This window comes from Lycorma delicatula, chromosome 3 (genome assembly GCF_047948215.1).
Source record: "Lycorma delicatula isolate Av1 chromosome 3, ASM4794821v1, whole genome shotgun sequence".
Classification (NCBI taxonomy): domain Eukaryota; kingdom Metazoa; phylum Arthropoda; class Insecta; order Hemiptera; family Fulgoridae; genus Lycorma; species Lycorma delicatula.
Window position 1 is genome coordinate 141,249,598 of NC_134457.1, and position 23,952 is coordinate 141,273,549.

Sequence of the window (23,952 nt, forward strand, 5' to 3'; positions counted from 1 at the left end):
CCTTTTACTTTCTTCATCACTAGCGTTCTTATATTTTCTACATTCATCCATCAGCTGCAATATAAATTCTGAAATTGTTCTGCCTAGGTTCACTTCTGCTGATTTAAGAATTTCCTTTTTAACATTCTCCCATTCTTCTTCTACATTTTCTACCCTATCTTTTTTTACTCAGACCTCTTGCGATGTCCTCCTCAAAAATCTTCTTTACCTCTTATTCTTCAAGCTTCTCTAAATTCCACAGATTCATCTGATACCTTTTCTTCAGGTTTTTAAACCGCAATCTACATTTCATTAACATTAAATTATGGTCGCTACCAATGTCTGCTCCAGAGTAAGTTTTGCAGTCAATAAGTTGACTACTAAATCTTTGCTTAACCATGATAAAATGTATCTGATTCCTTGCAGTATCACGTGGCTTTTTCCATGTGTGGCATTCTCCTACTATGATTTTTAAACTGGGTGTTGCCAATTAATAAATTATACTTCATGCAAAACTCTAAGTCGGTCCCCATCTTTCATTCCTTTTGCCCAGCCCATATTCACCCGCTATATTTCCTTCTTTGTCTTTTCCAATACTTGCATTCCAATCTCCAACTACTACTTTGTCAATTTCTTCGTATACACACTCTACCTGATCATCATCATGGGTGCTTTTATGCATATAGACGTTACCACCAATCATTTCCGGTTTAGGTTTTCATTTTATCCTTATTACAATGATTCTATCATTATGCATTTTGAAATACTATACTCTCTTCCCTATCTTCTTGTTCATTACGAAACTTACTCCTGCCTGCCCATTACTTGAAGCTGAGTTAATTATTCTAAAATCACCTGACCAAAAGTCGTTTTCCTCTTCCTACCGAACCTCGCTAATTCCTACTACATTTACATTTATCCTATCCATTTCTCTCTTTAAATTTTCTTATCTACCAACCTTTTTTAGACTTCTAACGTTCCACACTCCGACTCGTAGAATGTTATTTTTTAATTTTCTGGTGACCCCTTCCTTAGTAGTCCCCACCCAGAGATCTGAACAAGGGACTAGTTTACCTCCAGAATATTACCAAGAAAGGCGCCTTCATCATTTTTATATGAAGATGCAGAGAGCTACATTTTCTTGGAAAAAAAGCAGCTGTAGTTTTCCATTGCTTTCAGCTACGCAGTACTCAGAGGATTGAGTGATGTTGATATGGCCATTTAGTCATCATGACCTGTGCCCTTAACAACTACTTAAAGAGCTGCTACCCTCTTTCAGGAATCATTCCTTAGTTTGGCTCTCAACAGATACCTCTCCGACATGGTTGCACCTTTGGTCCAGCTATTCTGTTCACTGTGCACTCAAGCCCCCTCACCAATGGCAAGTTTTCATGATTCATAGAGGGAGATTATATATATATATATATATAAATCTGGTAATAAACAACAAACATTTAATAACATTAAATTCTTATGATGAAAATCTAAAATTCACATTTGAAGTAGATAAAAGAATGACAGATTATTTAGATGATAATATCAAAATAAACAAGGCAACAAAATTGAAACATCAGTATATAGAAAACCTACATCTAATACCATAATTCATAAAAAATCAAACGCCCTTGGTCTCCTAAAATTAACACATATGTTTAATACAACAATCAAATACATAATAACAAAGAAAAGTTAAATAATGAAATAAAAATTATAAAACATAACGGTTGAAAATGTAAATGATACTTTAATCAATATTTTTTTTAAACTATCCAAACACAATAACACAACTACTACTTACAACAACCAGAACATAATAACACCAAAAAAAATGAAAAAAAATATACATAAAATATTTATACACTAATACTATCACAGCATTACTAATACTAATAATAAAAAAATATTTAAACCAGCACACAAATCTAATAGAAACCACATAATAAAATATCTAAAAATCAAAACTAATTTATAAGATTAAATGTAATGATTGTGATTTTATTAATATAGGAAAAACAAATAGATGCTTTATAACACTACATTAATTGAATTTTTTTGGAATTTACATAAATAATAAATTAGATTTATCTAATAATTAAACAATAAACATTTACTATTTGTGATATTAATACAAATTTATAAATGTTAGAGATTAATAAGGTTGATATAAGATTAACTGCTTTAGAAAAGTATCACATATATTAATACAACAAAATTTCAATTTCATAAACTATCAGGCAATGTTTGAGGAAGACTACCTTATAAACACTGCAACAGACAGGTGCACTCTTTAAATTAATATGCAATTTTCATTATTTTAGTACTTTTATTTTTATTATGCAATAATGGAATTGTTTCAATCATGAGTGATGATGCGGGATCCTGCGAAAGTACTTTCATCAAAATTAAGATAATATACGTCTTATCTCAATATTCTGTACTAGTTAATTATTATTATATTGATTTGCAAACTATAAACTAGCTAATTAATGTCTTTTCTACCACAGGACTTAAAATTGACTCACATTTCTACCTCCAATAAAGTACTTTATAACTGATTTACACAGAATTTATGTATTAACGACCTCCAAATTTTAGCAAATAATTCTTAAAATTAAATTAACATTAATAAGATTTTCAGCTTTAATTAAAGTCTATAAATTGTTTTTGTTGATACTAGGATTGCACATATGGTTCACAACATTTATACACAGGCTGGAATGGAAAAATGGTCATCAAAAGTAAAAAGACAAGAGACTCCTATACAGAATTGTATTGTACAAACCTAATAGTTAAAACAAAATTATATGTATTTACAATGTAATATTTAAACAAATACTTTGAATTAATCTATGAAGTAGTTACTTTTTACAACCCTTTTTTATAATTTATATTAATATTTGTCTTCATTAGCCTTTTTGTTTATATCACTTATTTTGTTATATTATTTATGTATTCTTAACTTTATTATGCAATTTTCAACAATATAAGTATGATAATGTATGTGCAAGTATTTTAATATTAATCGAGTTACATTAACCTGGTTATAAAGATACAAAAATTGATAATTAAACAAGTTACATTAATTGGATATGAAAAAGTGACTTCATATCATCTATAACTAGATTTATATTTCAACCAGATAAAATGCAGGTAAAAACTTTACCTTGTACGATAAGTATCCTATAACCATTTAATGGCTAATACACTCATCTTTATTACTATGAAATAAGCTTCATCGAAGCCCATTAATTTTAATATTTTACTGCATTACATTTTCTGAATATACATGTTGAATATACGTGATGTATATTTCCGAATGGAAGACTTAAAATCTAAAATTCAGTTTTTATTAATAGACTCCTTTTAAACTAATGGCAATCATTAACAAAATTAAACTCATGAAAACTGAAAATTACATATACTTTATGTTCTTTTTTGAGGATAAAACTCATGAAAGGAAAAAGCAGGTTAGTCAACTCCTATCCAAGGATGGCAGTGTTAAGTATAAAAGTGTCATCAGATAATAAAATTTATCATCACATAATATTGTGACTTAATTATTGACTCAAAGAACAGGCAAGTGGCGGCAAAACATTATAAGTGATGAGTTTTCACATCAACTGGTAGGCTGTAAATTAGTAGTTTTTCTCTCAAATCGCCTACCACTATTTTTTTAAATAAAAGTTTTAATCAATTTAATAAAAATAAACAAGAAATTATGTCCACATTTTTTTTGTTTTTTTCTTTAATATAAACATCAGGTTGTTAAAAAAAAGCTATCATTTCTTATAATTTTATTAAAGATGAGAGTTTTTATTGTTAATCAACCTAAAAATATATATGATCAATGACATTTCTTAAAATAAACCATAGATATGCATCTTAAAATTGGTCTCTAAGTACAAACCTCAAAGAACTTTGCAGCTTCCATAAGTGGATTTAAGTTTTCTTCTGTAACACTAGTTTCACCACAGTACATAAACTCTACAAGAGACTTCAAAACTGAAAATTTCATATCCTTCAGTACTATCAGTGGTTGATTCCCAAGCTGCCTCTGTAGAACTGACTGTAAACAAATAAACAACTTATTATATAAATAATAATTTACTTGTTAATAATTAATAAACTTATTAATAACTACATGTGTAAACATGAATAACTACAAGTAATCAAAAGCCATATTTATAATCAAGATTTATGCCTCAGTTTAAATTTACAATGAAACCAATAATGAAGTTTGAACAATTTTAAACCTATTCCCATCATTAAGGATAAAATTCCAATAACCCACAACAAAAAAAAAATGCACTCACAATCAAAATATTTAGTAATAACTCTTGACATTAAGATGACAGCTTAAATTTGTCTAAATTATTTCAACAATCTCTTTGAAAACTAATCTTTACTTTAAGAAAGCTTGAATCCTCAATTGTATTAAACAATATCAATATGTAAGTTTTGTGTTTATAAATTAAGATTAAATATTTTATAAATATTTAAACAATAATTTATTAAAAAATAATAAATTACCCTAATGTATAAATCAGAGCATCCATGTGTATGTTTTCTAGCATGTACCAATGTTTGCTTAATGTTTGCTCAAAAACCACTAAAGAGCTGTTCTGAACAAACTGCAGAGCTAAAATCATTTTTATTAACCACGGAGGATGGTAAATTTTTTTGTATAAATAAAACTTTTTCTAGGTAATGCCATACAAATTTATCTAGATAACTCCATTATATGATCAGCAGTAAAAAGCTTAAACAGAGAGAGCATTATATCTTAAAACTTCTTTTTTTTTTAAAAACAAACAACTGGACAGAAAATTTTACTTAACAAAGGTTTTCACATGCTGAGAGTGCAGTCATTTTTTTACAAAGTACTACCTACATTATGTATACATTATTTTATAGCTACATCAGTGAATACCTTAAATATACTTTATATTGACACAATCTTTGAATTTCATATAGAACTGAACCAAAAGGACTTTTAATTAACAAGCTTTATTTATTCCAATTTTTACTCATTGTTTTGATTTCTGTTACTTTCATTGTGTATAAAAAATGGCATAACTCATAAAATGAACCTATTTCAACCACAGCTATTGGCACAGCTGAAATCTTTTAAATGTCTGCTACTTCTCTTTACTTGATATATTTACATGAGATCATCACCATTTGAGTATTTTGTATTTTTGGCATTTATTCCTCAAATTGCATTTTCTATTAAAATATTTATAAAACAGGAAAAAATTAAACCTGACCTCCTTTTAATAATACCTTTTTTAACATGCTCAGGGTTCATTCAAGCAATTAGCAAAGAATAGACACTGATTGAAAATTTAAACTGGGATTACTTTTAAAATTAGATAGTCGGGAAACTTACTTTATCAATGAATCAAGAACTTAATTATTGAACGATGTATGGAAGTGATATATAAAAATCTTTAAAATTTTTATCTTAGAAAATTTTTTTACGAATGTTTTCAATAACACGAAAATTAAAGTTATCACCTCCCTTAAATTTTTTTACGGAAGGAGATATTTCTTTGGTTTAAATCTCTTTTTCAGACAATTTTATGTCTATTCAACCTACATAAGAGCTGTCCATTAAGCCAAAAAGTGAATCTTGTGCTAAGAAGTTTTGGTGGTTTGAAGTTACATTTATGTTTTCTATTGAGACTGCCTAAAATGAAAAGTGATTTGTATCTGTTTTCTTTACTCTTCTGGCAAAAAAACCAAAAAATATTAACTTTATTAACAATTTACTACAATTAATTTTTATTATCATTAATATTACCATTTCTAATTTTTCATTTACTTATTTCTAATATACTTGTGTTATTCCTCTATGTCAATTGTTGATTAACTACTTAACAATTAAAAAAGTATCCTCTAATTTTTATAAGTAACATTTTCGTTAACAATTTTTGAGCATTTTGTATTGTTTCCCAATTACTTTCAATAACTGTTTAACGTTATAAATTAATTTATAATAATTTCAACAGGTGTAACAGTTTTATAATGTTTGAATTTCAATAAATAAATTTAAAAAGTTTTAAGATTTTTCCTTTTTTCACAGCAAGTCAAAAAAGACCACATATAAATAAAGTCAAATTACATCATTTATCAGTCAATATAACAAACTCAAATGTAAACAAATGCATATAGACTGTTCTTTTTAAAAATTATTTTGATAGAAAATAATGGAAATAATCGATAAAAAATCTCTTATGGTCTTTGTATTCTGATGAAAATAATCTATACAAATTATGCACATAATTTTTACTGTATTAACATGACACTAACAAAACAAGCTAATAAAAAAGAAAAATATTAACTACTTTTCACAGTAAATAAGCAAGCAACAAAGGTATTTACGTAACTCAAGCTGTTACATTTAAAACTTCATCAACAAATATGATATTTACAAGGAACATTATTCTCATCTACAAACTTAAGAAAATACAAATTTCTACTGAGCAAATTATTCATACAATTTCCTATCTGTTTCAATATTAATTTTTTCTTACTTTTTGAAACCTAAAGCTTAATACTTTTTTTAACTGTTAAATTATAATTAAAAATTCATTCACAATAACACTTGCCATAATAGGGTAACTACTACTACTTTGTAATGCTTACATTAATTGGAATTACAGAAACACTTGTTTACAAAAGGATGTTATTAACAATTCTTGCATAGCCATTATCTTCATTTTTATCTTCAGATAACATCTGAGACACCCTTGTTATTTAGATATCCATCTATCAGGCCAATATAATTTTCAAAGATATCTCTTACATTATTATGAAACAAAGACTGTACACATTCTTACTAAATACTGTCACAATATGTTTACTTTACTAGTAACATAAGAATCAGCTGAACAAACTACATAGAAGAGTTTAATTTCAAGGCAAACATTTGATGAAGAAACTAATAAAAAGCCCTGTGCAGATTTCTGGAGTAAAATTTACAACGTCTAATAAAAATGCATGCAATTAGGAATTAGGATGTTTGTTTTGTCGTAATTACCAGTTTTTGAGCCAGTAGGACTCATACAGATAACAGGTAAATGACAATGTACAATAAACAGATATCACTTTGAACTAAATTATCACTTTTGAACATGCACAGATCATTACCAAAACTGCCATAAAATGTCTTCTTAAATAAAATTTTGAAAATTATACAATTTTTGATAAAAAATAAATTAAAGTGTTAATCTTATTACAGTTTAGGGTAAAATAAAGTGTTAATAAATTGAAAACTATTTATACTTTTACTATTTACTATTACTCTACTTTCTTTTACTCTATTGCTATAATATTATTAAAAATGAGTTACGACTTATTAGAAATGTAACAAATACAGGAAGACAACATGGAAAAAAGACAAAATACAATCATACCAAAGAATGTTAAAAAAGTTCATAAACATAATTTCTGAATAACATTAACAAACATATTAGCAACATATACTTTTCTTCATCCACATTCTATCTAGAATGAATACACTGCTACAGGTCAATTGCAACTTATTTTCAGAAAACAATTCAAAAACAGACATCAAGTAAAAAATACATGGGGTGCTAAAGTCTGATCTAAAAAAATAACAGACCATAGCAGACCATTTGGTCCCACATATAAAGAAATTTATTTATGTTGTTTGGAAAGAAAAGCATTAAAAACACTTCATCTTGCATTGTTAACTGCTTGCAATTGCATAGCATTCAAGTTATAATTGAATAGCAGTTAAATAGTTGTGTAGCTTTCAAAGAGCAAAACAATAGAGCAGAAAAAACAGAGTTTGTTATTACTCAATTACTGTGATGAAGGAAAGCAGATACTTTCACCTTTGGTAAAGTTAACAAATCTTATATAGTTTTATTTTATGCTTTTAAGAATATACAACTATCATGAATCTGGAAAAATATGTTACTAACAATATAATCAAGATGTACAACAATGTAATTAATCTAACATAAAAAAAAACTTTTTATTTTACTTAATACCCATGGGTTAATTATGCTTCTTAAAACAAATCATTGGTTTTACAATTATTTTTTATCCTGTAAGTGCATTGAAAACTAAAGCTCTTCCGATATGGACTGAAAAGGTTTCCTAAGTACCAGTTTTAAAGACATGGCAAAAAAACAGTATTAAAACAGATATTTTACAAGACGGAAACAGTAAAATGACTGACTAATTGGGAGTATTTAATATTAAAGTTGCTACAGCTTACAAGAAGCTACTTCACAGAATTCCAAAAGATAATTAAATTATTTAATGTTAAAAAATTAAACAGAAGAATGTCATAAGCTCATTTTTCACATATTGCATTGTGACAAAAGTTAATAATAATTTATTATTGTAATTATAATTTAATTAATTGTACTAACAATACAACACTGTATGATTACCTCAAAATATGGGCTGCAAGCAGCCAATACAGAACGGTGAACTTTGAGTGTATGTGTGTTGCACATAAGGGTAACATCCACAAGGGACTGGTGTTCGAGAAGGTAACCCAGCCGAGTGGCTAAATGGGTTGGATGCTCCTCCCATTGGACTAGAAACTTGGTTCCCACCATCTGAAAGACACAATTAACATATATTCAGAGCCATAATGTAAAAATAACCCAACCTAACGTTTTTACAATATAGCTTTAAGCTAAACAATTTAAATATTAAAACCTAACCTATTTAAACTGTTAAACCTAAATTTTTACTTTGTAACATTAGCTCTCACACAGACAATTAAAAAATACAAAATCAGTACAATAGTAAACAACCTCAAAAAAAAAACAAGCTGGTTCCAGCAAGATATAGTATTTATTAAAACTACTATAACTATTCATTTAACCTACTGTTACCTATGAGAACCAGTTCGTTAAATGTGCCCTCCATTATTGTCATTTTTAATGCACACTTGCATATCACAAACCTGAAATTAGAAAGTAATATTTTATTTTCCAAGATATAACTTCACCGAAACATTCAAAATTAAGCCCATTGTGAAGAAAGAAGATTATTATATTATAAGTCTTAATTAATAATAGTAATAATAATAAGGCAATAAAATATTCAAACCTAATTTTTTATTAAAGCATGAATTTTTTACAAAGTATGATTGTAGATAATCATGTAATCAATAATAGCAATGTAGTTTTCATCTCAAGTATTCACTACTTTACCACTTAATATAGCTGCAATAGTTACTTTAGGTTTAAAGTAAAAATTCCAATCTCCAGCCTATGAAAATTAGTAAGTTCATATATATTGTACAGCTTCCTAAACAATAATTATCGAAAATAAACCATTTTATGAGAAGGAATTTACTTTTACTATTCAGGATGTACCTGAAAGATAATAAAAGCTGGAACTATTTTTTTTTACCACAAACAATAAAATCTATATGTGACTTAATAAAGGATTCAAACCACTACGTTAGTTTTCTTTAGCCAGCATGTAAATGTATCACCAAATCCAGCACAAATAACTAAACCTGTTTGTAGTTAAAGCATGTAAAAGGATAAGTATCATGTCAGCAAATACATGCTACAATAGAGAACAACTTAACAGAATAGACACTAACTTACAAAGCCAAATTATTATAAATAAAATACAGTAATCAGTAGAAATAATAGATATTAAAAATAACTAAACAGTGATTGTTCATCAATATAGCTAAACAACAGGATATAAATTAATAACAAACATTTAAAACCACTGAACAATCTGAAAGTTCTACTAGACACACTTTCATATGAAGTTAACTCTCAATAGATACATTGAACAAATATATATTTCTGGGACAATACAATCTCTGTATCATAATAACAAAATAAATTACACAAAAATTGCATCTTTATACAGCAATTATAAACACTAATCAAGGAAACATTATCATAAAGAAGAATAAAAACTGCCTGAAATGATGGAAAACTAATGGAAGTGTTAAGATCACATTTTTGACAATTTTTATTATTTTAATAGTCATGGTATAATGAGACAATTAGGAGCAATAAAATTGTTTAACATTTAAACACCTAAAACCTAAGCTAAATATCTTTATGATCTACTCAACATAATCTTCATTACTCCTGTCTTCAGAATAATTTAGTTAGTTTCATCCAATTAAATTACTTTATAACAGAATTAAGATGCCTTATTGATATTAACAAAAACAGAAAAAATAGTTTGCCAGGTTATTCAGGATTAAGTTAAAACATTATTAATATTGCAATTTTCTGGGTTTTTCTTTACTCTACATGTAGTTTTTGATATTACTTTATTTTATAGTAATTTATAAAAGAAAAAATTTATTTTTAATGTGCTGCACCACCTAATATAAGATAATTTTTGGAAAAAAAAACTATCTTTACAATCCTAGAACATTAAAACAGATTTATAATTTTCTTTTTTTTGTAATTAAAACAGTATACAATGTACAGTATGAATGTACAATATTTTTAAATTTTTCAAATGAAACATACTGCAAACCTAACTGTAAACCATAGATTTATACTTAAAAATGTCTGGAGTTCTAGAATTGTATGCAGCTACCTAAGGCTTGAAAGTGGAAACTAATCTTTTAAAATATAAACTACACATTTATGCCAATATAACAAGCTAAGTACTTTGAATTAATAGGAAGATAATTTATCTTCAATATTTGTCACAAACATACAAAACCAAATGTATTTATTCAAAATGCATATAAACTAGATTAAGAAGTACTATAAGCTGATTTATTTATTTATTTCAGGCTTTAAAGTTCCTATAAACACTGGCATTTTAATAAAACCTTATTTTATGTGTTTAAAAATAAAATTATACCTTTGTAACAGAGTACTAAACTTGCATCAAGATAACTAACATTTCAGTCCAAAAGTTACTGAATTTTTTAAAGGAAAATAGTAGTGAAACTGGTAGTAATGTGACATTACTGCCAGTTATAAATAAATTTTCATAGTAAACTGATTAATTTGAAACTAATTATGGAAAAATTCATAATAATCTTTCATAACGAAGTTGCATACAAATCATCTGAGCTGAATATTCATAAATGGCATAACCAACGGTGTCATTAAACTATTAAAAAAAACTTCCTGTGATTTAACTATCACAATTTTATAGACAAAATTTTCAATAACAAATCAAAATATGAGTTCTACAGAAATCCTAAATACAAGGAGCTAAAAAATGACAATATGATGCATAATTAACTCCAGAATTTGCAAGTAGCTAACATTGAAAATTCAATAAGTACATGGTAATTAAACACAAAACTCTTTCTGTAAATTGCTTTTACAAAAACTGGTGAAAGCACCATGAAAAATATTTTTGATTTATTTCATTACAATTGATATATCACCACAATAAATTAATAAAAAAACTTAAAAAACCAAACAAATTTGTAAGTTTATGTGCAACCCAACATCTGTGTAAAGCTGACAACTCCTTATCACTTAAAATACACCAAAACATTAAAAAACGGGTATACTTATCTGTGAATTCCACAGAATTATAACCTGTTAAAAACATTTTTACTGAAATTCTTTCTGATGACCAATTAAAAATTACAAATGTTTGTCTAACATTAAAAAAAATATCAAATATTAATCTAATACACTAGTACTAACAAAAATTTATCACTCAAAGTTAAAAATTTTAAATATATTTCTGTAAGGAAGTCCAGCTAATTAAATCATTAACTTATTCTTCCAACAATAAGCACTTACTCTAACTCCATAAAAATATGGCATGCAATAAAAAGGCTACACATTCATTTTATTTTTACTACTTCAGGCCACACCACATCTACTTTTAACTAAACTAAATAAACTCTGTAACTAGATTTTTTTTTAGAAACGTAAACGCAATATGCTTCCACGCAAAACTTTTAATACGAACGCACAGGGTCATTGAAGCGACTTAAGTTAATTATAATAAAACATTAGAATCACGAACCAAACAACAACGTATACAGACGAAGAAAATTACCAGAAATAGACTATCCTATACTAATGAGGGCATCAGAAACAAGGATCAATTTTTTTTTTAATAGGCACTTTTTTAGAATGCATGATTAAAAAACAAATAAAATCTAAAATGTATTTTTTACACACTAGAAATGATACAAGCCAAATGGCAAACACTGGAATTCAAAATGTTTCGAATTTTTAATCTTCATAACTAGTCGCTTTCAGCTAATGTAAGCCAAAATAAATACACGTAACCCTAATATTATAATTACGAATGTAAAAGTGCTCTCAAAAACTATTATTCATTTTAAGGTTAGGATATGCAATGAAACGTGAAAACAATATTTTTCAAATCTTTTAAAGCCAGATGATTTTATGAAATCAGCCGATGTCCATTGCATTTCCTTCAGCCAGATGATAGTATTTCAAGGCTATCCGTAGGACAATGCGGGCAAGTAGCTTCAGAGGAAATTTTGAATAGTAGAAATAGTAAGATATATACAATACCTTAAAAGTAATATTATTTAGTTAATACACATATCCTAAGGGACGAAACAAGCACACATAAGGGAAACACATTTTCTACTGCTCTCATGAGTGTAACTAGAGTCAACAATTGAAAACCGTAAAAATAACACAATCGTTTATTACGTGGTTGTATACGCTTCCGCAGTATACTTACTTCGCTAGCGTCATTCAATGTTTTGGTAAAATATAAACCAGCCAATTAGTTTTTTTTAAGTTTATTCAAACTTAAAAACATGCACTTTCAAAATAATTTTAAAAAAAGTTTTAAACAAATTTACAAAATATTTTTGTAAATAATGGAATTAAGTTTTATTTATATAAATATAGTACTCTGGGGAAGCCGTCTTTTAAAATAGCAAAAGAATTTTGAAAAGTTTAGTTATTAGAAGCGATGAGTTTCCATAATGAAAAACAAAAACTTTTAAGATGAAAAAATAAATAAACAATATTTTAATCAGATCAAACTTATCACAACGCTTTTGATCTGCTAACATTCAGTTGTTAGGTCATGAATGAAGGCGCCATATCGATGGTGGATGCTATTAATATTAAACATGATAATGATGATACTTCTATTTTTAATTCATTAAATAAATGCGTCAATAATGATTATTTTACTGACATAACGGAAAATGATAATAGTTTTCCTTTGTTTTTGTAGCCTTTCTATTGATTATTAATTTTACTCTTCTCAAGTGCTTCATATATTTACATTTGTGTGAACCCACACAATATATAGTCGCATTAAATGTTTTCAAGTTCAGTTTTACCATAATAAACTTATTCTTTAGATATACTCACATAAGTATGTGTTAAACATTTATTGTATATTTTTAGCAGTTAATTTGAAAATAGTTGTTGATTTGGCTCTGATCATGATTAAATCTAGATCTCATTATTTACTAGTTTGATTTTTTTATAATTTTTTCAACATTTAAAAAAAGATAATGCCGTTGTTTATGGTTGATGTCTTTTAGTGTGATAAAAATCAATTACTGGAGTCAGTTCATGCCCATTACTAAATTTCTAATCATTACAAATTAAAACAATTAAATGGAATAAAAAATTTTCTTAAAAAAGATAACTTATAATAAATTTGTTTTTATTAAAAAAATTAGATTATTTTTTTTATTTTTAAATTAAATAATCAAACATTTAGAGACAACCTGAGCTAAACCATTTTATTAGAAAAACATTAATATTAAAGAAAATCATTAATTATTTATAAATGAAATATTATATAAAGAGCTTCCTCTTTGTCAGTAATAAATAATAATTATTTATTTATTTAGATCAACAATACATAATATTTATTTATATCACTAATAAATAATAGATACTGAGTTGAAAACTTGCTAGTGACATTTTACTTTGTCAAATCCAATTATGTAAATACACCTTGTTCATGAAAAATGCTGATAATTTATATGATTAGGTAAAAAAGTAGTTTATAAAGAATGAATGTTGATACATCATTTCACTGGTATAGAATTGTAAGGTTGTACAAGCACTTGTGCAAAATTGAGTTATTACAACTAAAAAAAAAATCCCTTTCGACACACCGAAAGGCGAAAGTAGATTTCACTGCTGCTAAGTTGGAGATAAAAAAGATTTCCACCTTAAAGTTAATAAAAACTTCAAATTTACTCAATATGACAATGGTTGCATGTGAAAACAAGTTTCACATGTTTAGCATATGACAAGCCCCAAATTACAATTCCAGCAACATTTTGGTCATCTCTTGCCATAAGGGTTAGTCATATCAAAAATTGTTTCAGAAAAAAGTTTTAGGTAATGTCTAGAGGACTATTGATAACTTTAAACCAATTCGATACTGTGCCTATTAAGAGAGGTATCACTTTTTGTCTTCAAAACCCCATTTTTTCCACCCCCTGGACTAATGGTTGGTGATATCAAAAAACTTTGCATAGGTACGTTTTAGGCCCTTATTCAAAGAATAGTAGGAACTTTAAACGAATTTTATATTTTACTTAATAAGAACGTTATGACGATATTTTTATTTTTTTTTTTTTTTCATAAAAGCCCCCCATGGTCCAATTTTGCCCATCTTGGTCAACAAACTTGACCAAGATTTTGAGTTGTTATATTTTATGTATCAATTTGAAAGTGATTGGCACAAAATTATGGCAGTTATCGTGCCCAAAAGAAAGTGAAATATGTATGTATGTCTATATATAAACTTTTGAACTGTGGTTTTGGGGTCTGGGGGATGTGAAATGCTTCATCTGGGAGATGAAAAGATATATCAAAATTTTCTAAAAGTTGAATCAGTACCCATTACAATAGATAGCTTTCTTATGAATTCTACCTAATTTTGTATTAAAAGCTAATTTTCTATCTACTCCAGTAATGCTAAAGAAATCTAATAGTCCTATATTTCACATAGAATTTATAAATTTTTTAATTCTTATCAATGTTCTTATCAACTTACTAGAACAACACATTGTTCATTCATGTTGAATATTACAGTATTAACAGTTTAAGCCTAAGAATTTAAAAAATGTTATAGAGAAACAAAGATCTACATGTATTTCATTCTGAATATTTTCTCCCCTTTTTATTTATCTAAGTATACGTTATATCACATTGATTCTTGATTGTAAAGATAATAGTTCATAAAGTTAATTTATTGTGCAGAACAAGATTTACAGTTAAAACAACTGTAAACATAAAATACTGTTTAACAGCTTGTAGACTTTCATTTCAAAAACCTGTATCTGATGATCAAAGAACATAAACTTTAATTCATTTTATAGTTAGTCTTGGAATAAAAAGCAACATTTTATTTTGCCTACCACTGAATACAGTGTTCCTAAAACATATTGAAAAGGAAAAACAGCAACTAACTCCAGAATTTTTCTCTATTTTAATGTTGAAGGAAAAAGAATTTAAGTTTCCAAGATCTTTTAGTAAAGACTTAATCAGCAAGTCAAATCACAATTTACACACTTCACTTAAAGATCCCATTTCTACTACTCTTCAAAAATGCTTATTAAGCATATTAAATGCTTATTTTTTTTATAGAAAAAACCAAAATTAAAAATCATAAACCAGCATTTCCTGGAGTTGAGAGCCACTATTGCATAAAATTTTTGAAAGAGAATACCTAGTTCCAAGTTTGACTATTTATTGAATCTACATATGACTCATATGTGGAGAGAGAGATAAAAAAAAATCTCATTACAAAAAAGCTGTTAAATTTCTCACATACAAAAAACATATTTGGTACAGAATTTAATCTGTTCTTGTGTCATTCAATGAAAAATCTTTGCTATTTTTGTTTAGAAATAAAAGTTACGAGGAAGGAAAGTGTTCTGACTGAAAAATAAATTCATAAGAAGCATACTAGTGAAAAAGATGCTATGAGAAAGGAATATAAAGCCGATAAAGACCAAAATAAGCTAATATTTTATTCAAAGTATACTTTATGTTCTGTCCAAAAGCAAAAATAAGTAGCTTCTTTTACCACAGCAAAATAAAGATTTACAATGATTGCCCATCTTTCATCATCAAAGCAAGTCTACTGTTTATTATGGTCAGACACATTAATGGGTCAATCAGATAATAATTACATGCAAAGTTCTGTTTAAAAAATTCTTGAAGTTGAATTAAAAGAAAATCCAGGTATATAACAGAACTAACTTTAAGGTAAGATACTTTTATTACACAAAACTGTAATTCTTTAATGTCATATGATATAATGTATACACTTATCAGCGTCACTTATGTATACAAGAAGTAGATTCAACCCATAGCATGATTGAACATATTCACTCTAAGAATGAGTTCTACTCTCCTTTAAGAGTTATAAGACTTGATATGTGTGAATGCTTACAAACCATACAGAATCATCCAAATTGAAAAAATAATTTTTTTAAAGCTTTTCATTCAACTTAAACTTTTAAGAAAATCTATTTTCTGGTGTCAACTTTAATGTTTATAAAGTCATCTCTTGATAATGTGTATTTTAACTTATATCACCAGTAAGGCATGAATGGCCCAGCAACTGTATAACACATACATTCAACAAAAACTGAAAATGAAAGAAATTGCACCTGCTGTTTAATTAGTTGCATAAGGTTGATTTAAAAATACACAAGACTTATTTTGATTGCTTAATTCAGGTATTATCATTTTGTCTTTCTCTGTCACTGTTTAATATATATATATTTATTTATTTTTAATATATTTTATTTTTTTAAATATTTTCATCAATGGCATGTTTTTGAAATAACAATGATGATTTCATTTCACTATTTTAGTTTTATGATCACTACAGTAGATTATGAAGATTAAAAATATTATTGATGTTTTAATTAATTTACTTAGAACGTTAAAAAAAATTATTTCACTGTTTTTTTCTTAAGTTTTGATAATATTACAACTGTATTTTGTTTAATGAGAATAATTTTGTAATTTTTTGCTTAATATATTAGCTTTCAGCAATTTGTAAGTTATATGGTTAAGTTTTTTGCATTACACTTTTTTATCCAGTAATATTTTCAATAAATTATTATAAAAATTAAGTTTTTTAATGAAATAACAATGATTTAAAATTTAATCACATTTATAGAAACATGCAATACTGTTAGGTTCATAACAAAGATCTATAAAGATAAAATAATTTTTTTTCTTAAATTAGTTTGTATAAATTTAGGTTTCTTGTCACATTCTCCCAGGTAAGGTGTAAATGATACTGTAAGGAACAAGAAGTTATGGAGTATTTGTAAAATGAGACCTAGATTAAAGTTCAAATTTTAAATGACAATAAGTCAAAACTATGATTTTGACACGTAGACCTGCAGTTCTATGCCAGCAATTTTCTACTACATGTATTTTATCACACTTGAATCTCCAGATTATTGAATGACATCTCACTAACATATTTGGTGGATTGGTAGTCTTTAGCTTTCTTTCTAAAGGTTCTGAATTTGAATTCTGATAGGCTTGTAGTTTTCATTGACTATAAAATGCCATATATTCCAACATTAAAATTCAGTAAGATAATCACTTTCATTAACATGGAAATGAAATTATGGTTTAACCCCAATTGTTGTGTCTCAACAAGTAAATTTTCTCTTGTAATTAACAATTAAAGTTTATATACTTAATTTGTTCCAACATATACACATCCTATTTATTGCTGATGAAAATGATTTTTTTCAAAAGATAACCATATTTTGTTTTATAACAGCAGATGGACTGTTAATTTTTAGTGCACTCTATAATAATCCACTATCTTCTAATTAAAAAATAGTACAATATTTTAGAAGTAAAATATTTAGCCATTATTGACAAAAAGTCAGCAATTCATAATAATAAATTTCAAACTGTGATCTATTCAATGTTTTGTGTTATTTCTCTATATTTTTGTTCTATTACAGGTGTCTCAAAAATTATTTTTACAAAGTTTAAAAAACATATATTTGATTTTATTTACATTTATCCTAATTGAGAAATGTTGTATTTTACAGAGTTGAAGATAACGTTACCTTAGTTTTATTGTAGTTAAGATCTTCACCATTTGTCTAGATCCAACCCATCATTGTTCTTTTATAGTACAGTGAAACTATACCCAAGTATTTGATTTCAATGATTTACAGGAACTGGTTTGTCAAACTGTTGGTCATCTACTCTAGACCAATTTCTGAGATGTTGCTCCCAAAGAAAGATGTTGTGAAATTATTATTCTTAAAGCATTGGTAATGTTAATTGTAAACTATTTATTTCTGCTGCTTGTACTATTAACATTATGTAATTTGTGAATTGAATTATACAAACTAGTATGTAGATAATAATACCCAAAAATGTGGTCAATGTTTTTTGCCTTGGGGTTATTGGGATATGAGGTAAAAAATAAAATTGAAAGTTACAGTATTTAGTGATGGCTGTTTAACTTAGTACAGAGTTAAACACAGGTTGCTCACCTTCACTTACATCTGCCTCTCCTGGTTTTCATCCTTGCAATCCAAACCTTTCAATCCTAAGCACTAACTTGACAGTTTCCTCCCAATAGGATTAAGTCATATAGATGGGTTTAATGTATTATATCAGAGGTTCAAAAGTGAACAAGTAAAATCCACTTTTATGCAGTCGCTACAAGCAGCTACTAGCTATCTTCTTAATTCCGTTGAACTCTCTTGTCAGTATTCAATCTCACTGGCCCCCAATTTTGTCCTAAGCATTTATATTCAAGTCTGAAGAGCCTCATGTCACTTATCACTAACATCATACAACATTAACTATCAAAAAAATTAATAAATTTTTTTGGGATGCACCTCCTGACGGTTCACTCGGCTCCATCTACGTTATAAAAGCTGGCTCTGCACTAGAATAGATTCAGTCTAAATTAAATATTCATACAGTAAACATGTACGTGGAGCAATGATTCTACAATAAACAAACTAATTCTATAACAACATATGCTAAGTCTAATGGATATATCATCAAAATAGCAGAAAAATAAAATTTACAAACAGAACACAGGAAAAAAATAAAACACAATATAAAATACTAAAAAAACCTAATACAATAATTATTAAATAATCAAATACAGATGTACAGCTTTAGATACAAGAAATTCGATAAAATATTGTTTCCTAGAATATTTCAGATGTTAGCTCCTAATTTAAATTTCTAACGCAATGCTGCACAACACACAGTCCACATGGATGTGGTGAATCGTAAGTTGGTAGTTGCAGTGAACAGAAACGAGTACACTGAACTGATTCATTAGGTCTCTATGAATAAGTTAATGTACCCTATTCGCAAACAGCAAATAATAACAGCCTCTTGCACTCATTCCTACATGAAGAGGTCCATGGCAGTACAGTATCCTTGATGTGTTGGAGATTATTATCTACTGTAGCAGTCCAGTCTCTTTGAAGAGTTTATTTAACAGAATTAATAAAACTGGCAATAGTAACATGAGTAGTGAGACTATATGCGTCTTTAGCAGTGGAATCCATATATTATCGGGTATTCCTACCCGATCTAGGATCGGGAAATTCACTTTGCTAGGGATCCAGCAGAAATTCACTTTGTGTTGTGATAATTCAACTCAGCAATTGCATATAAATTTTGGTCAAGACAGGATGTCTAGAATATAATTCTAAAGCTTGGAATGCACTATGTAAATCGCTACAAATAAAGATGTGACAGTATTTTGGGCTAATGATATTTAAAGACTTAATGATGGCATACAGTATATGCTGAACTAGCAGTGTAGACACTTGTAATAATAGGTAGACCAAATATATAGGTTCTGTCATTAACAACAAATGCACATCCAATGTTATCATTCTGTTTCGACCTATCTTAATATACTACTGAATCTGAGTTTGTCGTGAAGTACTTAACGCTGGGTTCAAACACCCAGGATTTGCAAGAACTGCTTTAAAACTGGGTTATTTGGTTGTCCTTTAAGATGGGCAGAGTAAGGTGCTAGCAGCTGATCCCATCTTTCCCAAACTGATGGCTCACCGCTATCAATATGCTTGGATTAGGGCTTGATTTAAAGGCACTTACAGCAAGACGAAGAAAAGTGTGGTGTACAGCAACCAGCATCTTAAGCATGATATGACATGGTGAAGAGTAGGCAATGCAATCATAATCCAAATGGAACCGAACTAAAGAATAATAAAAATGCAACATACTTGATTGATCGATATCGTATATGAAAATTGAAATAATGAAGCATTTTATGTTTTATAACTTTTTTTACAGATGGCCACCATCATAGTTATCCATAATCTTGAAACAGTAATAATAATAAGTAAATTATGTCAAAACACTTGTGTACTATTAGAGAAAGGAATGTTTATAAAAATCTTATATCTATAAGTGGATGATTTTGTCTTTTTTTAAAGAATAAATATCATAGCAATTCATTTATACTGTAGTAATTAATCAGAATTACTGATCACTAAATTGACATTAAAAACGTACATACACATAAGTGATAACATAATGAAATTGAAAAAAAATCACATTAAAGTTGCAATAAAACTATTAAACTATACAAAAAAATCTAACTATAACATTAAGTGTATTTATGCCATGTGCTATAAGCAAATTATACCTGATCAAAAAGAATAACAAATTCACATGAACCACAGACTGACGATTCATTGCTAACTTTTGGAGAAGCCAATGTTGACAATCATTGCAGTACATATCTTGAAACAATTTATTAAACTGATTCCTTCTACATTAAAAGGATATTGTCTTGAAGAAAACTTTTGCCATTGATCATACATCAACTTTTATCCTAATTTAGGACTAGTCCAATCCCTAACCTCTTGTGGCAGCCACTCACATAACTTCACTTCTGTCAATGTCATCTTTATTATTAATCTGGCTTCCACTACCATACCTACCTTAGATCCTGTTTTAGTATTACTTTTTCACTAATTTTATTGAAAACTTCTTACTTTAATGAAACCTGGGATTTATGTCAGAACTGAAGATACCATCAATTTTTATTATGAATGACTTAAATATTCATATTAGCTTTATTAATTTCTTTGGAAACTCAGAATTGAGCATTACACAGCATACTCTTGCTTAAGCGATCAGACACTTACCTAAAATGTATCAACAAATGATTTACATTCAACTATTATTCCCAGTTTTTATTCTGAACAGCCTAATGGTGAAAATCTGGTTTATTATATGCCTCTCCAGTAAAAACAGCATAATACTGCCTATCACTCCCTTAACATATGTTAATATCCTTTGTTGTTAAGAGATCATACAAAATGTTGATTATTGATAGGAATTATTTTCAGTATCTCTATATTTACTACAAATACTTTAGATCTTGTAAGTTTTTATCCATTTCCAACATTGGAGTCATTAATGGCAGTTGTTATTAGGTGGTTAGAAAACGTTTTTAATAAATGATTATTCAATCTGCATTTTCCTTTTTTTTAGCTAATCTAATGTTTTAGTAAAACTGTATAGCTGAATTATTTTTTTTTTTTGTAATGTTTGAATGAAAATCTTTCATAAAGAAAACTTTTTTCTCAAATGTTTGTTTTCAAATTTTCTGTGATTGAGATTTCCCTACTTGAGTTGTAAGCAACATCTTCATGTTAATGTCATTACCTAATTTTCACATTATTGTTCTTTTTATTTCATCACATTCTGATGGTTTCTCTGTTTATCTTAGGTTCTTTCAAAGCCTGCTGGAACATTTTTTCATTTACAATCAAGAATCAGATGTGATAATATGAAAGCATTCCAAACGCTTCATCATAACTTATCAATACGTGTAATATTTATAACAATACTGGTTTTTCTTAATCTATTTAAAAAAAAAGAAGTAAATTATATCAGATTATTGGACTGTAATTTATTTTTTGAAAAAAAAACACTAATTTTATTTCTAGAAAAAATTAAACAAATAGATCTGTGAAGAATAATTTTAAAATGGAAGTGTATGCGAGTAATACCAAAAGCACAGGTTAGGTAAACTGGTTAAAGGAATTTTTTATGGATGTGGTAAAAAAAAATTACTTGAAGACAATATACGGGAATATATTTTTTTTTCTAAAATAACAGTACAATACACAAAACATTACAGTATTTTAAAAGAGAAATTTTTAATTAACAGAAACATTAAACATTACTAGATTGATTTATATAAAACATTTTTAAATTTAAAAATCTATTTTTTTATTTATTTTGATATAATTAAATCTTCATATATAACTAGTTTTACTTTTTTAAATTAATTTAAATGAAAGCACAAACTATTAAAGATTTACTCTTATAAAAAAATGTATAAAAGTTTTATGGCAGTATATAAGCTCTTTATCATCCTATTTCAACATACAATATAATTATAATGAAAATAAGAATGCATTTTTAATAAATTTACAAATATTGTTTAACTATAACACATTAAAATGGAATATTTCATTAAGAATATTTGCCATGTACATGATTATTTAGCTAATTATTATAACTATTAAATGGAGTAATTTTTTTTTTTAGTTTAAAATATAATTGTAACTATTATATTGCATTTCTAAAAATACAGAATGGAATTGGTTATTTTTTATAATATAAATTGCTTTAAGTCACACAACCAGAAATTTATACTTAAAATAATTGACAGGTTGTTTATAAATTATCTCTGTTGATTGAAAACATTTAGCACTTTTAGCACTGTCGTCACTCAATAACTGAGGGGTGTAACACATTTGTTGTACAATGAGTAAAAATCTTACTAACAAACAGCACATCTTTATCATTGAGCATTGAACAATTTTAATTATAAAGAAAAAATTAAGAAACAGGTCATTTAAGATTTTGTTTCATGTTATTAGTGTTCAGAAAATACAACACTAATGAAGATCAATCTTAACAGTATTCATATAATGGAATAATTACAAAAAACTAGGAAATGGAAATATTACCAAAATACAGTTAACTTATTAGAAGCGGTGTGTTATTTTAGATGAAGTTTATTTTATTGCATGAATCAACTATTTATCCATAATGGATTTGTTAACAAAAAATATAAGAATAGTTTATTATTCTGAAAACCTGCTCATTTTTTCACAAAATCCTAATTTTCTATTAAAATTTTAATCTCTTAACCATCAAGATGAAACAAGTCATGTGACTCATTTCATGTTACTTCATATTTTTAAATTAGTTGTGTGGCTTTTTGAAATTCATAATGTACATGTACATTTCATTATCACTTAATGTAAGTAATCATTATCATCCTAACAGAAAACAGAAACAAAGATATCCTTCACCTAATACTCTAAAGCCATATTTTAATCATAAATTCTAATTATGACAGCTTCCCAATTAACCTACAGCTATCCTTACCTCCAGCAGAAACACAAAAAAGAAATTTACCTTACGGAAACATTTTTTACGACAATTTTCATGAACTTAATATTTTAAAACTTTAGTATAAGCTATTAAAAGAGTGTACTGTTTTTTACATGATACAATCTTAAAAAAACAAGTCATACAAAAGTATCTGATTAAGAAAACACTAAAAAATTTGTTTCTAGTAAAAATAAAACTTTCCCAGATTTTAATAGTAATTACTTTGTTTTATTACATGTCTGTAAGTATAATTAATAAAATTTACATACATACTTAACTATACTGAAATCATAATTACTGAAAATAGATACTAATCTATTATTGAAGGCACAGTACGTTTCCTGATTTACAGATATAAAAAAAGGAAACATACAACTCCACTTCGATTTCATAAATACGAATCAAAGGAACCCAATAAATGTGACTGTTACCAAAGTTACACAGTTGTATCTGAAGTATTATGGTTAATGCATTTCTAAGAAACATTATAAAGTGGAAACATTTAAACGATAAAATATTACGCATATCTGAAACATGTTCCAAGATAAAACAACACTTGAAATCAAAAAACAAA

The 23,952-nt window shown here is 27.2% G+C and overlaps 2 protein-coding genes across 4 annotated transcripts in view; both read right to left on the reverse strand.

Annotated features, from left to right (window-relative positions):
* The window catches only part of LOC142322056 (uncharacterized), a 49,830-nt gene extending 37,209 nt beyond the window's left edge, over window positions 1-12,621 (reverse strand). Inside the window, exons 1-3 of one of the 3 annotated variants that reach the window (XM_075360682.1) lie at window positions 11,733-12,183; window positions 8,409-8,579; window positions 3,887-4,045 (exon numbers count right to left, since the gene is read on the reverse strand). In XM_075360682.1, coding sequence (XP_075216797.1) covers window positions 3,887-4,045; window positions 8,409-8,579; window positions 11,733-11,756 — 354 coding nt within the window. In that variant the 5' untranslated portion in view covers window positions 11,757-12,183. Of the gene's footprint in view, window positions 1-3,886; window positions 4,046-8,408; window positions 8,580-8,861; window positions 8,939-11,732; window positions 12,184-12,482 lie in introns of those variants that run through there. The other 2 variants (XM_075360685.1, XM_075360684.1) reach the window with 2 other exon arrangements.
* A 9,696-nt stretch (window positions 12,622-22,317) lies between these two features.
* The window catches only part of LOC142322057 (core histone macro-H2A.1-like), a 46,949-nt gene continuing 45,314 nt past the window's right edge, over window positions 22,318-23,952 (reverse strand). Inside the window, exon 9 of the mRNA XM_075360688.1 lies at window positions 22,318-23,905. The gene's annotated coding sequence lies outside the window, so the exon portion shown is untranslated. The remainder of the gene's footprint in view (window positions 23,906-23,952) is intronic.